We start from the raw sequence: 17,523 nt of genomic DNA on the forward strand, positions 1-17,523 counted from the left end.
TAAAACTTGGAGGCACCGAGACCAGAGGTTCCTTCCTACATCAAGTACCACTGCAGAGGGGGGTGGAGAGCAGTTGGGGACGGTCCCCAGGGGAGGCGGCTCCGGCGGAGGTCGTAATGAACGCCATCTGCTCGGGCAGAGTCGCGGGTCACGAGCCCTGGTGCAGCCGAGCACCTCACCCGAGCTGACCCGCAGGAGCTACACATCAGGCTTCTGAGAAGGCAGGGCCTGGGCTGTTTTTTGTTGTTGTTTCTTTTAAATAAACACATAAAGTGGACTGTACTGCCTGGAAGGTCCGTATCAGTCCCAGGTCCCCGTGAGTCCCCAACGTCCCCGCAGGCCCAGGCCAAGAGCGAGAAGGGAGCTAAAAATACTCTGGGGTCACGACATCATCTGCATTGTGGTTCCTGTGTGAGACGGGGCCAGGAACGCTTCCCGCACCTTCCGAAGCAGCATTAACACATCAAAACTGTTCTAATGAAGCTGGAGGAAAGGCCTGGCCGTTTCTGGGCCTCTCCGCCCGAGTGCCTGCCACCCACACGCTGCCAGGGTCCGAGAGAGGACTTGGGGGCCTGTTCGTAGGTTCTCCTGGGACGGCTGGTTCAGACCTTTCTGGGAAGAACAAAATTTCCAGAAGGGCTTAAAAATAACCCCCAAACATGCCATGGCTTAGCCAAGCAGCTAATGTTAAAGCTGAGTCCAAATTTAGATCCCATCAAGTTCAAGAGAGGCCACACCCTTCCAGGGGTGCGTGCGCCCACATCCAAGGTCCGAGCATAGAGCCCCAACAGACAGTGGGGGGTGGGGTCGGCTGGAGTCAAATCCACCTGGGAAAGGACCGCCAACCTTCCTACAAATAAACTGTGCAATCGAACGAGTCCTCCCAAGCCCCAGGGACTTTCTTACCTCCATCCCCCTCGATTCTTGACAACCCTGGCAAGAATGCTGCCCTCCTCCGGAGACCTGGGCTTGGTCGGCCGGAGACTGCAAGGCTGCAGACCTTCTGTATTCTGGCTCTTTCCTAGGAGCACACAAGTGAGTCCGAGGGGCGGGGGTCAGCAGCTGCAACTCATTGGGCTGACTCCCTGGAGGTCTGGGCAGCGGCCTGGGTAGGTGACCAACACTCTGGGGTGAGTCGTCCCCAGCTGAACGGGAGCGTCCCCGGGAAAGCCAGGAGGGTCCGGGCCTCACCAGGCAGCTCCCAAACTGGAGCTGGAAACCCTTCCGGGCCGGGCCTCAGAGGTCACCTCTGCCGGGAGAGGCCCAACCAAGCCCGGAGACTCCTGATCACGGTGGGGCGGCTACCCAGGTACAGGCAACCGGGTTCAAGGACGCCCAGGGAAAGAGCAAACTTCCAGCCCTCAGAGAGCCCGGCAGAGAAGGCGGACCCTCAGGGTCAGCTGGAGCACAGCTCACGCAGCCACCCGATCCCAGCACAGCACGCAGCACCGTGATGCAGGAGCCGGGATAACCCAGGTTTAGGTTTGAACTCGCTAGTGGCTACAGACGCAAAGGGAAACAAACCTGTCAGGGCTCTGTTTAAAACAATTTCCAAGAAAGGTCCTGGGGTCACTAGCGTTCCGTCCAGCCCCAGCTATCCCGCCTGGCGATGACCAGGGAGACCCTCGACTCACGGCCGGGGCCACACGCCTGCCACGGGCATGGTCCTGGGGGGATCGGTGACGCCGCCTCTGCTGGGACCCCGGGCGCCCACCAAATTCCCTGGAAACGCCATCGGCCGGGTTCCACGTGAGGGACTCCACGGGGCTGCTGCCCACGCATCTCCACCGGGACCCTTTTGTGGCCGTGCGTCACCTGTCCCCGGGGGCTCCTGCCACGCTGACTGCTCCTGCTTCTCGGGCGCTGTCCCCTCCCTCCGGCCACCTCCTTGGCTGGCCACGGCCGACACGGCTTCCTCCCGGGTGCCCGGGACATGCTTCACGGCACTGCTCCCCCGTGTCTGTGAGTCCGAGTAAGGGGTGTCTCACTGGCCTGAGGTCAGCGGGGCCGGCCACGGAGCTGCGCGTTGCCCGCCAGCTCGAAGCCGCCGCAGCACAAGGGGGCACACGCTCACCGGCCGCCACAGCTGGCCGACAAAGCAGAGGGCTCCCGGGGCGCTTGATTCCGTCTGAGGCCGACATCACTTTGATTTCCCACCTTCAGCCTTGCAGCCACAGAAGCTGACCTCCTGGTTCTCGCCACACCGGGTCAGGGTAAGAGGTGTCAGCTGGACTGTTCGTGACCTTTCCTCGTGGAGGCGGCCTCCCACCAGGGGCCCGTCGGTGGGAGTGCTGCCTTCGTCCCTCGGCCTGGCCGTGGGGACGCTCCTGGGAGCTGCATGTGACAGGCGAGTCACGGAAGCCGGGGGGCCAGAGCTGGGACGCACAGGGTCGCAGGAAGAGAGCGAAAGCACCGTGTGGGGTCCTGAGCCCGCAGAAAGGAGCCGCCTAATGTCAAAGGCAGGAACACACCATCTTCCGTCCACTTGGCCTAAGTGTGCAAGCAGGAAAAATACAGGGAGGGACACACGGGCCTCAGCCACGTTCTACCTGCATCCCTTGGGAGTGACCTGGGTGCTCCCCCCGAACACCCCACTGGAGACACTGCACCAAAGGTGGGACAGTGGCATCCTGGCTGGCATGCGGCAGCCCTAGTGGGACCGGAGGCGGAGGCCCCACAGCGCTACCTCTCGTTCACTCTGCCCTCGGGCCTGCCCTCCCCTGCTCCGGCTTCTCCCTGCAGGGCTCGGGAGGTGGAGCTCTGTCTGTCGGTCCGGCACCAGCTTGTCATGGGTCCCGAGCCCTGCAGCCCATGGCCTCGTCCCCAGGAGCCCTCTCTCAATGGCACCAAATTCGTCCAGATTACATCCGCTCCAGTCACAACCAGATTAAACTGCTTGATGGGCACTGTTTGTATTTTTTTTTAAAAGATTTTATGTTTAAGCAGTCTCCTTGCCCAGCGTGGGCCTGGAACTCCCAACCCCCAAGTCAAGAGTCGTGTTCTCGACTAAGCCAGCCGGGTGCCATCATTCCTATTTTTAAAAGCCCCGAAGCCAAGGGGAAACATACAACCTGAACGTGGGCATCTCTGTGCCGAGGCTCCGGACAACTGTGCCATGCGGGGAAAATTCCACGTAGTTCAAATTTTCTGAACCACTTCTATGTTACGTTATTGTTCTCGAATAAATAAATGCTGTCAACCCGAACGAAGAAAAGGCCTTGCGGGCAGAGGGTGAAGTCCACCTGAAACCCACCCTTGGAATCCGGGAGCCGTGCCCTCCTGCTAGGAGGCGGGAGGCCCGCCCGGCCGTGAGGGCGGCAGGTGCGCACGGCCCTGGGTGTCCGAGGGGCTCTGGCCCTCGCCCACGTGGGCAGGCCTGGAGGGTCTGGTCCCCTTGGCCACACACACGCCCTTGAGGAACCTCTACGTTCGTAATATCCCTGCCGGCGGGGTTTAAAAATCCGACTTACCAAACCGACTCAGTTCCTAAATGCACAGTACCTGTTTCCAAGCTTTCTGGGGTCAAGGTTGATGCTTTATGAAATCACAGAATGAAAACAAAAGGCTAGTTTCGTTTTTTGGGGTGGGGGGTGGGGTCATTATTTCTATTCGCACTAATGTGACCCACATCGCCTTTTCTGCCTGGACACCAGAGGTTCAATGCGGTCACCCAGCTGCCCGCTCACCTCCCATCCAGGCAGCAAGTCTGCCCGTGGAAGGGCAGGGGTGAAGATGGCGGTGTGCCGTGGGGGGAGCCCCGGCCGTACGAGGCCTTCCTGCCAGGGGAGCCAGCACCCCGCAGGACCAAAGGGCAGCGGGGACCTCCGCCGGGGTTACGGAGGCGAAGGACGGGCACGAGACAGGCACGCTTCATCCACAGCAAAACCACAAGGGGGCCCGGGGTTCTGGAAAGTACAGTTTGGCCCAGGTGGCCTGTGGATGCCCCGCTAAACACGCACTGCGGGTTCCCCGGCCACACGGCCCCCTCCATCCTAAACAGGTCACACGCGGTGGCCGCAGGAGCTGGCGGTGGGGGGGGGGGGGGGTAGGATGCAACATGCCAGGAAAACAAACGTCATTCAAGGCAAACGTGAACACACTCAGAAAAGCCACATACGCTGAACGTGCTACGCCCACCACCGGAGCCGCACAGGGCGTTTTCACACCTCACGGTAAGGATTTTAACCCGGTGCACGTCTTCACAGACGGAGGCCTGTCCCAGGACCTCCGTGGGCAGGCTTGGCGTGGCCCTCTCACGGCGGTGCCCGTGACGGAGCCCGTGGCTGTCATCCTGGGGCTTCCTTCAGTGTGTAACGACCCCGGAAGGGCTCAGAGCTGGTGTCTTCAAGCGAACGCTGCAGCGAGAATGTCACGGCAGCCCAGGCCTCCTGTAGCGTCCTCTGCGCTGGCTCAGCGGCGGGAGCGGCCGCAGCAAGGGGGCCACGCGGGAGACACTGGTAGGGCGCTCGCGGGGCACAGGGCCAACCATGGGGCGGCTGGCCACGTAACGCTGTACTGTGTCACGGGACAACCTGCCAATCTGAACAAGGTCCAAAGGTATTCGCGAAGGTTCTAGAGACGGACAGCCTCCAGAGAGCCGTTTTAAATTTCTTTGTAAGCGGGCTCGGTTGAGAGTCCAATAAGATCTCAACCCCGAACAGGACAGATGATGGAGAACACGGCCAAAGCTGCCACTGACTGCCCGTGGGAGGGTCCCCCCCCCCATGCCTCCACCTGCCACCCACAGACCGGCCAGCGAGACCTCCACCCACCTGCTGCAGGCGGGTCCGGGAAAGGTGTGCGGCTCCCCCAGGCGTCCCCCTGACGGCGTGGCCCAGTCGGGGAGCCCCAGAGACCCTCGGGCTGGTCTGAAGGCTCCCAGTGACCGAGAGCTTCCTGTCGACGGCTGGCACCGACCTGTTTCCCAGGGCACCGTGACGGGTGGTGCTGTGGGGGCTTCCGCAGGGGTCACTTCCTGGATGGAGCGGGGGGCACAGCCGGGTGTATGTGCCACCCCCAAGTGCTCCCGGACCATCGGTGGCAGGACAGACGGTCTCTCGCCGGGGCTTCAGGACAGAGACTATAGGTCACAAAGCAGGGTCTGCCCGCACCCCCGCTGTCCCTCTTCCTTCCTGCCGGTCACTCTGACGACAGCCGGGAGAGGCAAACCGCCTGCACTGGTGCCAGAAAGTGCCAGAACTGGGCTCGGAGGGCGCGTTCCCATCTGAGGGGGTCAAGGTCTTCATCGCCCTGCAGTTGACTTGAGCGCCACCTTACAAGACGACACAGGGGCCGTGTGGACCCAGGCCCTCGGAGGAAACACATCAGCTTTCACAAACAAAACGTCAAGTGAATTCACGGTTAATGACAAGGTGACCCGGCTAGAGAACGGAGGCCCTCCGATCGCTGTGGCTTGGGGTTGCCCTGTGGCACGGCTGGTCCCGCCTCACCTGCGGGGTGGTACTCACTTATCCACGGGCCTGAGAGGAAACTCGGGCTCCTTCAGACACCCCAGGGCAGCTGCTCTAGTGTTTCACTTGGGTTTACGTTACACGCACATAAAAAAGAAAACCCTCTGAAAAGAAACAACTACGTCTATAACCGACTTGAAAATAACCTCATTTTCTGGTTGAGCTGCGTTCATTGAGAGCCAGGTGTGAAGTCTACAGGTCCCTGCTAAGACTCCCACGATGACATTTTAGGACGTTCTGCTGAAAACTGGGAAGATCCAAGGGGGAGGAGCCGCCGCAGGTCAGGGTCAGACCCGAGAACACCCCTCCCCGTCCTAGCTGTCCCCTACTCCCATCGGCTAGGACAGCCCACTGCCCTCTGTGGTCTCTTTCTGGGCGGGAACCCCAGGGCCTGAGTGCCACCCCATTCCCACCCCCCAACCCAACGGACACCAATCTCTGGGAAGGTCCACCTGCCGGGATATTTGAGAAGCTGTCTGTTCCTGATCTGGGATTACAGCCTTGGGAAAGCTCAGCCCTCCCGGAACCAGTTCAGCAATCTTGGATTAGGGAAAGCCCCGAGCTTGCTCAGCCCTCCCGGAACCAGTTCAGCAATCTTGGATTAGGGAAAGCCCCGAGCTTGCAAAACGCAGCTCTAACAGCCCCGGGGGCTTCGGGTGCGGCTGCCAGGCGAGGTCACCATGGTCAGGGCTGGGCAGGCGCCTCCAAGGAGCCGCGTGGGTGTGAAGCAGAGGGAAGCAGGCAACAGAAGGGCCCCTGGGAGTAACCTGTTACTGTCTCTAGCACGTTTCCACCTGGAGAGGACAGCAAGGGGCGGAGATCACACCCACCTGTTCTAACACACCCTACTGAGCTTACCAGTCTCCGAGCTTCGAGAGCCCTGAAGTCCTTCCCCAGCAGAAGACGGCGAGAGACAGCTCCTTCCTCGGGGGACCCGACGGCTTTCTTGTCAGGGCCCGGCACCGCCTCAGGAACGGCCCCACACGGGGGCTGTCGGCACCCCCAAGCTGTGGACCCGGCACCGCCTCCCGACTGGGACCGGCAGCCCTGATGCCCAGAGAAACACGGCACCACACACACGAGCCCCACGGATCGTTCCAGAAGGAGGCTGCCGAGCGCACGTGACGTACCTCGTGGAGAAGACGGGCCGCAGGGCGGGGGAGGTTGTCCACCGTGGGAAAGGCTCGGCCGCCCTCGCTCTCCAGAGAAGCCCGCCCACTGCCGTGGCTTCCTCTAGAGGTGGGCTGCTGGTCACAGCGAGGTTAGCCGCACGGGGACACAGGACACAGCCCAGGAGAAGGCCTCCAGTACGGCTGATCTATCCGGTGGCCCGGAGCCCCGGATGCACGGGAGATGGCCAGGAGCTCGGGACTCTGCACAGACGGGGTCCCTGCCGGGCAGGCCCCGCGGGGAGGGCTGGGCCGGGGCTTCTGACCGTGGCGCCAGCACGGAGAATCACTGCTTCCTCCCCGGTTACAAGGGTTGACGCTGGGACGCAAAGAGCTTGGCCCACCGCCGCGGGTGACTAACCACGTGGCAGGCTCCCAGCCAGCATTTCGGCAGAGGGGCTCCCACCCTCCGGCGTAACCGGGTGCTGTGGTGCCTACCCAGGCCACGGCCGCTGGACAGCACCCGGTTCCTCCTTCCGGAGGACAGTCCTGTGACAAAGCGTGCCCACGACTGGGCATCACTCATCACGCCGGCGGGAGGTTTCTTCATTCTGTGGCTGGGACCAGAACCGTGGGGGTCGTGGCCGCGGAACCAACACCCTCCTGCCCGTCCCCCTGGTGCCCTCTGGTTACAGGGCTCAGGCCGCGCCAAGCATCCACCTCTAGGTGGTCCTGGGGTTCTCAGACAGGCACTCAGGGCCTCACTCACACCATGTGAGGTCCCTGCGCGTGCACACGCACACGTCTCTGTGCACAAGCCACTTTGGTTGGCTTTGAAGTTGTGTCTTGGAAATAAAAGCCGCTTATCAAATAATGAAACTTCAAGTACAATTAGCCTTGGCGTTGCTGCGCTCTGGGCTCTGCATGCGGAGGACAGCCTTAACGAACGCCCGGAGGGCGAAGGTGGTCGTCTTCACACCAGACCCTCCGGCCCAGGCTAACGGGGCCACGCGTGAATGCGAGCCGTTGCCCGGCTGTCCCTGTCCCGTAGGCACGTGCATCAGGGGAGTCCCGCCCAGCCCGGGTCGGCCTGGCCTCGGGACGCCCAAGTGAGGCGGTCATGACCGTAACTAATCATTGTGTTTTGAGATGATTTTGGATCTTGGATTTGTCTTTTTCCCAGAAGTAACTAAAGTTACAAGAACAGGAACACTAGACATCTCTATAAATTACATAGGTTAGAACACATTATCTTTTAAGACCCTTTCTCTACAGACAGAGGAGCGTTTCAGGGAAAAACCTACACGTGTCCTTCTAGGTAAACAGCGTAACCACGAAGAAAAGACCTTATTTTGAGGAAGTTTATTGTTACATTTTTGCAATAACAGAATGAGGCACGACTATCTCCTGCTTCTCCAACAACTCAATAAAAAAGACAATAATCAAGGATAACAGTGTAATTAAAAAAATACAAAAGCCGAAGGTTTTGGAGACAAAAACGACTAGTCTATGTGTAGGAAAGCCGTGAATGGTTTTAGTTGAGCCTTGCAAATAGTTTCTTCTCCGATCCCCCTTGAAGCCCTGAACTTGGAACCGGGGCCTTTAGAGGCCTCCCCACGTGCCCCGAGGTCAGCAAGAGCGGAAGCCCGGGCCCGGGAAGACATGGGAGGCTGGGAGGCTGGGGCCCTGCGGGTCGGGGACCCAGGCCTGGCGCCCTCCCTGACTTCCAGGCAGCTCTGCACAGCCCCACCCCCTGCGCTTCCGGTCAGCCGGGTAAAGGGGCGGGAGCACCCTGTGCACGCCCAGCTGGTGCCAGGGGCCGGGGTGGCTCCCACACTGGCGAGCAGCCGCTGGGGAGGTCCCCCAGTGACGGGCGAGGAGAGCCCACCACACTGGGAACCGGGCGGTGGGTCCCTGCAGCCACGTGAAAGGACCCCAGACCTCCCCGGGGAGCCTGCCAAGACTGCTCCTTTTCCTTTAAGCCACGGTCATCGGCACTGACCCTGGGTCACATCCTTCAGTTCATGAGGAGCCCCAGGAAGCAGTGCAAAAACAGCAATTTTTTTTTCCAGCCAAAAAAGTCACAAACCCTAACAAACATGGACACAAAGCCTTGAGCACTGAGAGAGAGAGAGAGAGAGAGAGAGAGAGAGAGGGAGAGAGAGAGGGAGAGAGAGAGGGAGAGAGAGAGGGAGAGAGAGAGGGAGAGAGAGAGGGAGAGAGAGAGGGAGAGAGAGAGGGAGGGAGAGAGAGAGAGAGGGAGGGAGAGAGAGAGAGAGAGGGAGGGAGAGAGGGAGGGAGGGAGGGAGAGAGGGAGGGAGGGAGGGAGAGAGGGAGGGAGAGGGAGGGAGAGAGAGAGGGAGGGAGAGAGAGAGGGAGAGAGGGAGAGAGGGAGAGAGAGAGAGAGAGAGGGAGGGAGGGAGAGAGGGAGGGAGGGAGAGAGGGAGGGAGAGAGGGAGGGAGAGAGGGAGGGAGGGAGGGAGAGAGGGAGGGAGGGAGGGAGGGAGAGAGAGAGGGAGGGAGGGAGGGAGAGGGAGGGAGAGGGAGGGAGAGGGGGAGAGAGACAGAGGGAGTTTCCCGTGGTCTCCTCACTGAGAACACTGATGACAAGGACGAGTCAGGAGCAGGTCCTGCTGTCCTTCCTCCTGGGTCAGCACAGGCCACAAGATCGCCAGAAACGAGCCAGGATTGACGCAAAAGGGACACAGCATCGGGAGCAGGGCAGCCTCGGGACGGGGGCCTCACGGGTGCTACTCAGCCACAGTGACCGTCTGGTGCCAGTCAGAGGAAGCTTCCTGTTTCCTTCCAAATACTAGGAAAAGTCCTGACACACCAGACGTTTCCGTCAGAGGAATGCACAGCGGGACCAGCTTGGGACGCAGTGTATCTGACAGCCAGCGGGAGACACTGGTGCAAAGGTGAGTGGGTAGGGGCACGGCGGGGGGGCGGTGGAGTGGGGAGGAGATCTGCCATGTCCAAGCTCGCGGGCCTGGACAGACCTCCCTGGCTTCTCCCGGAAGAGAGCCACGTCCGGTAGTGATCACTTGTGGCATGTGCACATCGACGAGGAGACCCCGGTGAGCGTGAAGGTCCGAGCAGAGCCGGGAGCAGGTCCCGGCCCAAAGGCATCGAGGTGGCAGCAGGTGGCAGAAACTCGGACTCCGGCTCCCGAGTCTGGGCTTCGTGAAAGGTCAGCAGGGGGACCCAGCAGGCGGCCGTGGCGTTCACACAGGCTCCTCCAGGAACCCTACCGGTGTTCAGGAGTCCCGAGGGGAGCAGGAAGCGCTCTCCCACCTTCCGAGGGAAGGGAGCCCGGGTGCGGCCGCGTGCGGGTATCGGAAGGTGACCGGAGGACAGAGGTCACGGGCGGAGCAGGGCGGGGCGGATCACCAGCACCGGCCCGTGTGGCGTTAAGGCGAGCCCGCTCCCACCCTCCAACGCGGGGCCCCCCGGCCTCAGCTAGGGTGCCTGGACCAGGGTCCCTCGAGCCGGCACCGGGGTTTTAAAAGGCAACGTGCTCGCTCTAGGAGGGGGCGCGGGGACCCCCGATGTCCCGCAAACCGCCGTCAGGCAAAGCTCTCGGGTTAGCGTCTCTCGCGGAAGACTGACGGGGGAGAGAGAAGAGCCACCTGCAGGCTGGCCGGTTTGCGTCCTGGCCATTCCCGAGCGTGCGCGGCGTGTGCACGCCCCACCCCCTCCCCGCGCACACGCACAGAGTCCTCATGAAACTGCGTCAGGACGGGAATACGGCTTCTGTGAAGGGAGAGGGAGCGGTGTTACCAGGTGTCAGGAACCGAGGGCAGAGTGACCCCTTGGATTCTCAGTAGTTTGACTACGCCCCGGCTTCAGTAGCTAACGTCCGAGTGTCCGTGGCCCCGGGCCTGGAGCGTGGCGGCGTGGCGGGCGCGGCGGCACAGATCCGGGAGGCCCACCCCGGGCCCAGGGAGGTCTGGCCGGTGGCCGCGGAGGCGGTGGCGGAAGGCGGCGGGGGGCGGGGGGCGCCCTCGCTCACTGCAGCATGATGTCCTTCAGGTTCTCCTGCAGGATGGTGTCCTTCACGGCGTGAAACACAAAGCGGATGTTCTCCGTGTCTATGGCGGTGGTGAAGTGGTGAAACAGGGGCTTGGTGCGGTTGCGTCTCTTGCGGTCGAAGCACTGGACCAGGTAGCGCTGGACGTCCTCCAGCCTGTGGGGGTCGCCCTTGAAGTCCGGGAAGTGCTTCTTGATGCTGACGGTCTTGACCTTCTCCACCAGGAGGTCCGTCTTGTTGAGGAAAAGGATTATGGAGACGTTGAAGAAGAGTTTGTTGTTGACTATGGTCTCGAAGATGCTCATGGCCTCCAGCAGCCGGTTGGTGCGCCTGTCCTCCATGAGCACCTGGTCGTACTCGCTGGACGACACCATGAACAGGATGGACGTGATGCCGTCGAAGCACTGGAACCACTTCTGGCGCTGGGACCTCTGGCCGCCCACGTCCACCATCTTAAAAGGGATTTTTTTAATGACAAAGTCGTGTTCCACAATGCCCTTGGTGGCTTTCCGCGCCAGCAGGATGTCCTGCTTGCTGGGAAAGTAATTCTGTAAAACACGGGAGAAGGGAGAGGTTTAGCAGGAGAGACAGAACGCGAGGACCCGAGGGCCAGAAGAGCCCCAGGGACTTCCGTGAGAACTTGAACCAGGCACCAGAGTGACTTTCGGCGGTAGGATCAACGTTGGCCACGGCAAGGGAAGCGAAGGCATCAAGCGGCTTGTCTCCCGTGAGCGGAGGCTCCCGGCCCGAGGCAGGTGACCGGAATCCTCCCCGTCAGCTGCAGCCGACAATCCCCCCCGTGCTCGTGCCCACGGGAAACCGACCGCGGCTTCGGTTTCTGCCCCACAACCACCTTCCGACTGCGGACTTCCAGAGCGTACGCGTTCCCAGACCTTACCGCCAACCGATTTAATCTAGGTTTCGCGATGCTGTTCAGATCTCGCCCGCGATATACTTAATATGTTATTCTCGGAAGTCTTTAGCAAGCACGGTGACTCTCCGGTCACCGCAATGCGGCACCGCTGAACCCTCCAGCGACCGCACAAGCACTGAGGCGGCGGCCCGGCCAGAGACCAAACAGGGCCGCCGAGGCCTCTCAGTCCGGAGACCGGCTCACGGGGTGCGGGGGACAGAGGGGCGTCTTCGGTAGCATCGCCGGGAGGGGACAGCAAAGCCGCACGTGGGGCAGCCGCAGGAGGAACAATCCACACGACCTCACAAATAAACGGCGACAAGGAAAGACGAGGGAGAAACCTTCACAGACACTGGAGTGACGTGGCCCTCCTGTGAAGGACGGGCCTTATGAGGACGCGGACTCAAACCGCTAAAGCAAGCGGCGCCCACGGGAACACACGACGACACCCGGGCAGGTCTCAGCGCTCACCGGCCATCGGCTGAGATTACGGAACGCTGCCAATGCCTTGGGAGCAGTGGCGGCACTGTGGTTAGGACTTCCGGAGCCCTATTCCGATGAGATGGCTTCCTGGGAGGTGCGGGGGCCTGGGGGCGCATCGCACGATTTGTGTTTATGTACGTCTGAGGCTCCCCTGATAAAAAGTTAAAGGAAACCCTCCGTTTTACTGAAGAACTGCCACGCCCCTTGTGGCGAGCAGAGCGAAGGATTTCTTACAGAAATCTAGCAGGGAGCACGGTCCGCAGGCGGGAACGTGAGCGTGTCCTCCACCGGCAGGGGGAGTGCTCACTGCCACGCGCTCGCTGGCCGTCGGCCCTGACACCGAGCGCGGATCTAAGAGCCCGGCAGTCCCGCTCGTCACGGGGCTCACCACGTGCTCCCCAACTCTGGGTCGCAGGTTCTCGGGTGGGGACTGTACTCACCAGCTGGCCGATCCGGTCCAAGTTATCCAGAAAGTACTTCACGGATTCACCCTGTCGCGGAGGAAGAACACACACGAGTCAGCACGGTTGCGAACCCTGATTTGGCAACTAGACGGTCAAGACAGAGTCACATGAGCGTTACTTCCCCTGTACGAATAGGAAGGCGGAGAGACCCCGAGTGCACGGGCGTGTTTACACATTCAAAACACAACTGAACTTAAATGCGGTTTCTCTCGCCGAGACCCCAACATTCAAATTCAGACTGTTTTCAAATCACTCCCGCGGGACTCTGGGGACGGGCGGCGTGCTGGCCCCTCTGACCAGCCAATCCCTTCCTTGCCACAGACGAACACTGGATGCTCCAGAGCCAGAGCCTAAGTTCCCGGGAGCAGTCTGTGCTGACAGAGGTGGCCTGAGGCGCCCCAGACGTCTTCAGACAGGGTGACTCTTGAAGAGAACAGGTGCGGCCAAACTGCTTTCCAGCTTCCGGAAAGAGGCCTAAAACTCCACTGCTACTCGCCATGCTCGTACGACCTGACGCACAGCCTAGGATGAGGAGGACCTTCAGTCTGGATGTCCGTGGAGGAGCGGGGACCCCTTCACTCCCCTGGACGTGCTGCGGACCGGAGGCCAGCGCAGACAGACGGACACCGTTCTCCAGCTCCCGCACACCCTGGGGCCTCCTGTGCTCTGTTTCAGAAGTGTTTAGAGGCCGTGCCGAACAGAGGAAGGGCAGTTTTCCCCCAGGAAACGGGATGTAGGAAACGCATCACGTCCCATACACTCGAGGGGCATGGCTTTCCACGGGCTTCGGCTACAGCCTCCCCACGGTGGACAGGCCACCAGGACGGTGCTGGGTCACACACGCTCCCTCACACGGGCCCGGGGAGGGTCACCTGGGGAAGCCCAGCTCAGCCTACGTTCTGCACAGGCGTGTGAAAGTGGATGGCCACACCCACGCAGCAGGTGGCCGATCCAGGAAAGACCACCAGAAAGGCTGGCACCACGGCTTGAGCCTATGACTTTATGGAAGAAAGAAAAGAAATAAGACGAAAGTGACAGGAGCAGCCAGCTCCTGATCTGAGCCTCTCCCCACTGTCTCCCCAGGGAGGGCACCGAGGACTCAGTTTCTTTTAGGGGGAACCAGCCTTCCCGTTGCACAGCAGCAGCCTCTCGGAGAATGCAGAAGAGTGCGTGCTGTAAGGGGACGGGAGCACGCGTTACACACAGCACACAGGTTAGGGTCAGCATTCGCAGTTTTCCTCCTCAGGTTAGGGTGCGGCTGGACCGCAGTCTGCTCTCTGCTCTAGGGACATATACACCTGGAGCTCCAGGAAGGAGACTCACTCCCCGACACCCCGGCCTCAGGCCTCTGTCCCCCGTCGACTCCAGCCTGGGTGTGGGGACAGCTGTCACCGCAGTGTGGGGTGGCCGGTCCGCACATCCTGCCGCCTCCCCTGCGGGACGGGAAGCAACTGGTCAGTGAAGGGGCCGCGGCCACAGACCGTAAACGCACCTGATTCATGACCGCTCCTTCGTTCACCCCAAACCCGTGTGTCTTACCCCCGCTGCCCCCCGACTCAGGGTTGCCGAAGGTGCAAGGAGAGCCTATGAAGACTCAGGACCGTGTCTGCACCCGCCTGCCACCGTGACTTTGCACCGGGAGCGGGGGTCCTGGGGTGGTTGGGCAGAGGGTCACGGCAATGCAGATGTCCCGGCCAACATTCTGTCGTCGCGGCACAAGTGTCCCGGGGAGACCCTGGGACATAGGTCATCAGCCCGACGGCACAGGAGGGAAAGGAAGAGGCCACAGAGGACACAAGAATGGGTCAGTATATTTAAAACCTGAGAAGGTGTGTCTCCCACGTCTGGGTGGAGAAATCGTCCGTGAGCTTGAACTCAGGGCCACGCCACCTGCACTCCAACGTTAAGGGACGCAGACCATCACCACTTCTCCCTCCGCCGCGTGCCTCCCTCCTCCTACTCCTTCCAAGACGCAAGGTGTATCTGGGGCTCTGCCGCTCCGCAGGGTCGGGCACCCGCACGCTTTCGGGGGAGGGCCGCATGCGAGAGGGGGAGTCGGGGTCAGCTGGACCCGCCTCGTCTCAGTGGGGGCTGGAGGGTCCACAGAGCTCTGTCGGGGGCCGAGAGGCCAGCAGGGAACGGGAGAATCGGCTCGTTCGAACCGGCAAGGAGCCACTCCGCCAGGCTGAGCGGGACCCCAGGTGTGGACCCCGGGGTTTTACCGACAGAGACTGACGTGTGCGCCACGGGACTCGACACACAGGCCACAGAACAGTCGTCTGCACGGGCCTCGCGGCTCCCAGAGCACCAGCTCAGGAAGACGCCCAGGTTTAAATTCTGACAGATTTCCAACACTGTGGGGAAGCAGTCGGGCCTTCGGAGAAGCGGCACGCGGTGGGAGCGGAGGTGCTACCGTGGACTTAGCCGCTCAGAACCTCAGACTGTGCCCCCCACCCCACCATTCGTATGCAGAAATCTACGCCCCAGTGTCAAGGTGTCGGGCGGTGGGGTTTCGTGGGTGCGTTGGTCCCGGTGCGTGGTCAGGGTGGAGCCCCTGGAGCACATGCTCCTGCCTTGTGGGGACACATGAGAAGATGCCGTCCACGAACCGGGGTGGGGGGGGATCTCCCCACATACCGAATCTGCTGGTGCCTTGATCTTGGGCTTTCCAGCCTCTGGATTATTTCTCACAGACCCAAGGCTACGTATACTTGCTACCAAAGCCTAGACGGGCACAGACGATGCCTTTATAAAAAGAGAGCATCACGCGAGGCAAAACGGTGCTGGGGTCCTCTCGACGGCCGCTGCAGTAACACGGTCAGGCAAGAAAAGAACACGACAACTTATGGGCTTTCCGTAACTCTTCATGGTCTGCAAATCTGAGTCCCTTCGTTAGTGACGGCACGGATTCACGGATTCGATACAACAACATAAATTAGTTGTGCTCAGAGGCAACCAGGCATACACCTGACATCAGCCTGCCTTCCTGACCCAACTCCCAGAAAAATGTGCATTAAAAAAGTTTTTTTTTTAAATCTCACAGAGAGAGTGAGAGAGAATGAGCAGGGGAGAGAGAGAGTATGAGCAGGGGAGAGGAGCAGAGGGAGGGAGGGAGTATGAGCAGGGGAGAGAAAGTATGAGCAGGGGAGAGAGAGAGAGTATGAGCAGGGGAAAGAGAGAGAGTATGAGAAGGGGAGAGGGGCAGAGGGAGAGAGAGAGTATGAGCAGGGGAGAGGGGCAGAGGGAGGGAGAGAGTATGAGCAGGGGAGAGGGGCAGAGGGAGAGACAGAGTATGAGTAGGGGAGAGGGGCAGAGAGAGGGAGAGTATGAGCAGGGGAGAGGGGCAGAGGGAGGGAGAGAGTATGAGCAGGGGAGAGGGGCAGAGGGAGGGAGAGAGTATGAGCAGGGGAGAGGGGCAGAGGGAGGGACAGAGTATGAGCAGGGGAGAGGGGCAGAGGGAGGGACAGAGTATGAGCAGGGGAGAGGGGCAGAGGGAGGGACAGAGTATGAGCAGGGGAGAGGAGCAGAGGGAGAGAGAGAGTATGAGCAGGGGAGAGGGGCAGAGGGAGGGAGAGAGTATGAGCAGGGGAGAGGGGCAGAGGGAGAGAGAGAGTATGAGTAGGGGAGAGGGGCAGAGAGAGGGAGAGTATGAGCAGGGGAGAGGGGCAGAGGGAGGGAGAGTATGAGCAGGGGAGAGGGGCAGAGGGAGGGAGAGAGTATGAGCAGGGGAGAGGGGCAGAGGGAGGGAGAGAGTATGAGCAGGGGAGAGGGGCAGAGAGAGTATGAGCAGGGGAAAGAGAGAGAGTATGAGCAGGGGAGAGGGGCAGAGGGAGGGAGTATGAGCAGGGGAGAGGGGCAGAGGGAGGGACAGAGTATGAGTAGGGGAGAGGGGCAGAGAGAGGGAGTATGAGCAGGGGAGAGGGGCAGAGGGAGGGAGAGAGTATGAGCAGGGGAGAGGGGCAGAGGGAGGGAGTATGAGCAGGGGAGAGGGACAGAGGGAGGGAGAGAGTATGAGCAGGGGAGAGGGGCAGAGGGAGGGACAGAGTATGAGTAGGGGAGAGGGGCAGAGGGAGAGAGTATGAGCAGGGGAGAGGGGCAGAGGGAGAGAGAGTATGAGCAGGGGAGAGGGGCAGAGGGAGAGAGAGTATGAGCAGGGGAGAGGGGCAGAGGGAGAGAGAGTATGAGCAGGGGAGAGGGGCAGAGGGAGGGAGAGAGTATGAGTAGGGGAGAGGGGCAGAGGGAGGGAGTATGAGCAGGGGAGAGGGGCAGAGGGAGGGAGAGAGTATGAGCAGGGGAGAGGGGCAGAGGGAGGGAGAGAGTATGAGCAGGGGAGAGGGGCAGAGGGAGGGAGAGAGTATGAGCAGGGGAGAGGGGCAGAGGGAGAGAGTATGAGCAGGGGAAAGAGAGAGAGTATGAGCAGGGGAGAGGGGCAGAGGGAGGGAGTATGAGCAGGGGAGAGGGGCAGAGGGAGGGAGTATGAGCAGGGGAGAGGGGCAGAGGGAGGGAGAGAGTATGAGCAGGGGAGACGGGCAGAGGGAGGGAGAGAGTATGAGCAGGGGAGAGGGGCAGAGGGAGGGAGAGAGTATGAGCAGGGGAGAGGGGCAGAGGGAGGGAGAGAGTATGAGCAGGGGAGAGGGGCAGAGGGAGGGAGAGAGTATGAGCAGGGGAGAGGGGCAGAGGGAGGGAGAGAGTATGAGCAGGGGAGAGGGGCAGAGAGAGAGAGTATGAGCAGGGGAGAGAGAGAGAGTATGAGCAGGGGAAAGAGAGAGAGTATGAGCAGGGGAGAGGGGCAGAGGGAGGGAGTATGAGCAGGGGAGAGGGGCAGAGGGAGGGACAGAGTATGAGTAGGGGAGAGGGGCAGAGAGAGGGAGTATGAGCAGGGGAGAGGGGCAGAGGGAGGGAGAGAGTATGAGCAGGGGAGAGGGGAGAGGGACAGAGGGAGGGAGAGAATATGAGCAGGGGAGAGGGGCAGAGGGAGGGACAGAGTATGAGTAGGGGAGAGGGGCAGAGGGAGAGAGTATGAGCAGGGGAGAGGGGCAGAGGGAGAGAGAGT

General features: G+C 61.1%; 1 protein-coding gene across 2 annotated transcripts in view; it reads right to left on the reverse strand.

The window, feature by feature from the left end:
- Positions 1-7,730: 7,730 nt before the first annotated feature.
- Positions 7,731-17,523, reverse strand: part of GNA12 (G protein subunit alpha 12) — a 112,925-nt gene continuing 103,132 nt past the window's right edge. For both annotated transcript variants that reach the window (XM_060649625.3, XM_060649624.3), the window contains 2 exons: positions 12,447-12,497; positions 7,731-11,158 (listed from right to left, as the gene is read on the reverse strand). In XM_060649625.3, coding sequence (XP_060505608.1) covers positions 10,589-11,158; positions 12,447-12,497 — 621 coding nt within the window. In that variant the 3' untranslated portion in view covers positions 7,731-10,588. The remainder of the gene's footprint in view (positions 11,159-12,446; positions 12,498-17,523) is intronic.

The sequence above is a fragment of the Panthera onca genome, chromosome E3 (assembly GCF_046562875.1).
Source record: "Panthera onca isolate mPanOnc1 chromosome E3, mPanOnc1 haplotype 2, whole genome shotgun sequence".
Taxonomy (NCBI): Eukaryota; Metazoa; Chordata; class Mammalia; order Carnivora; family Felidae; genus Panthera; species Panthera onca.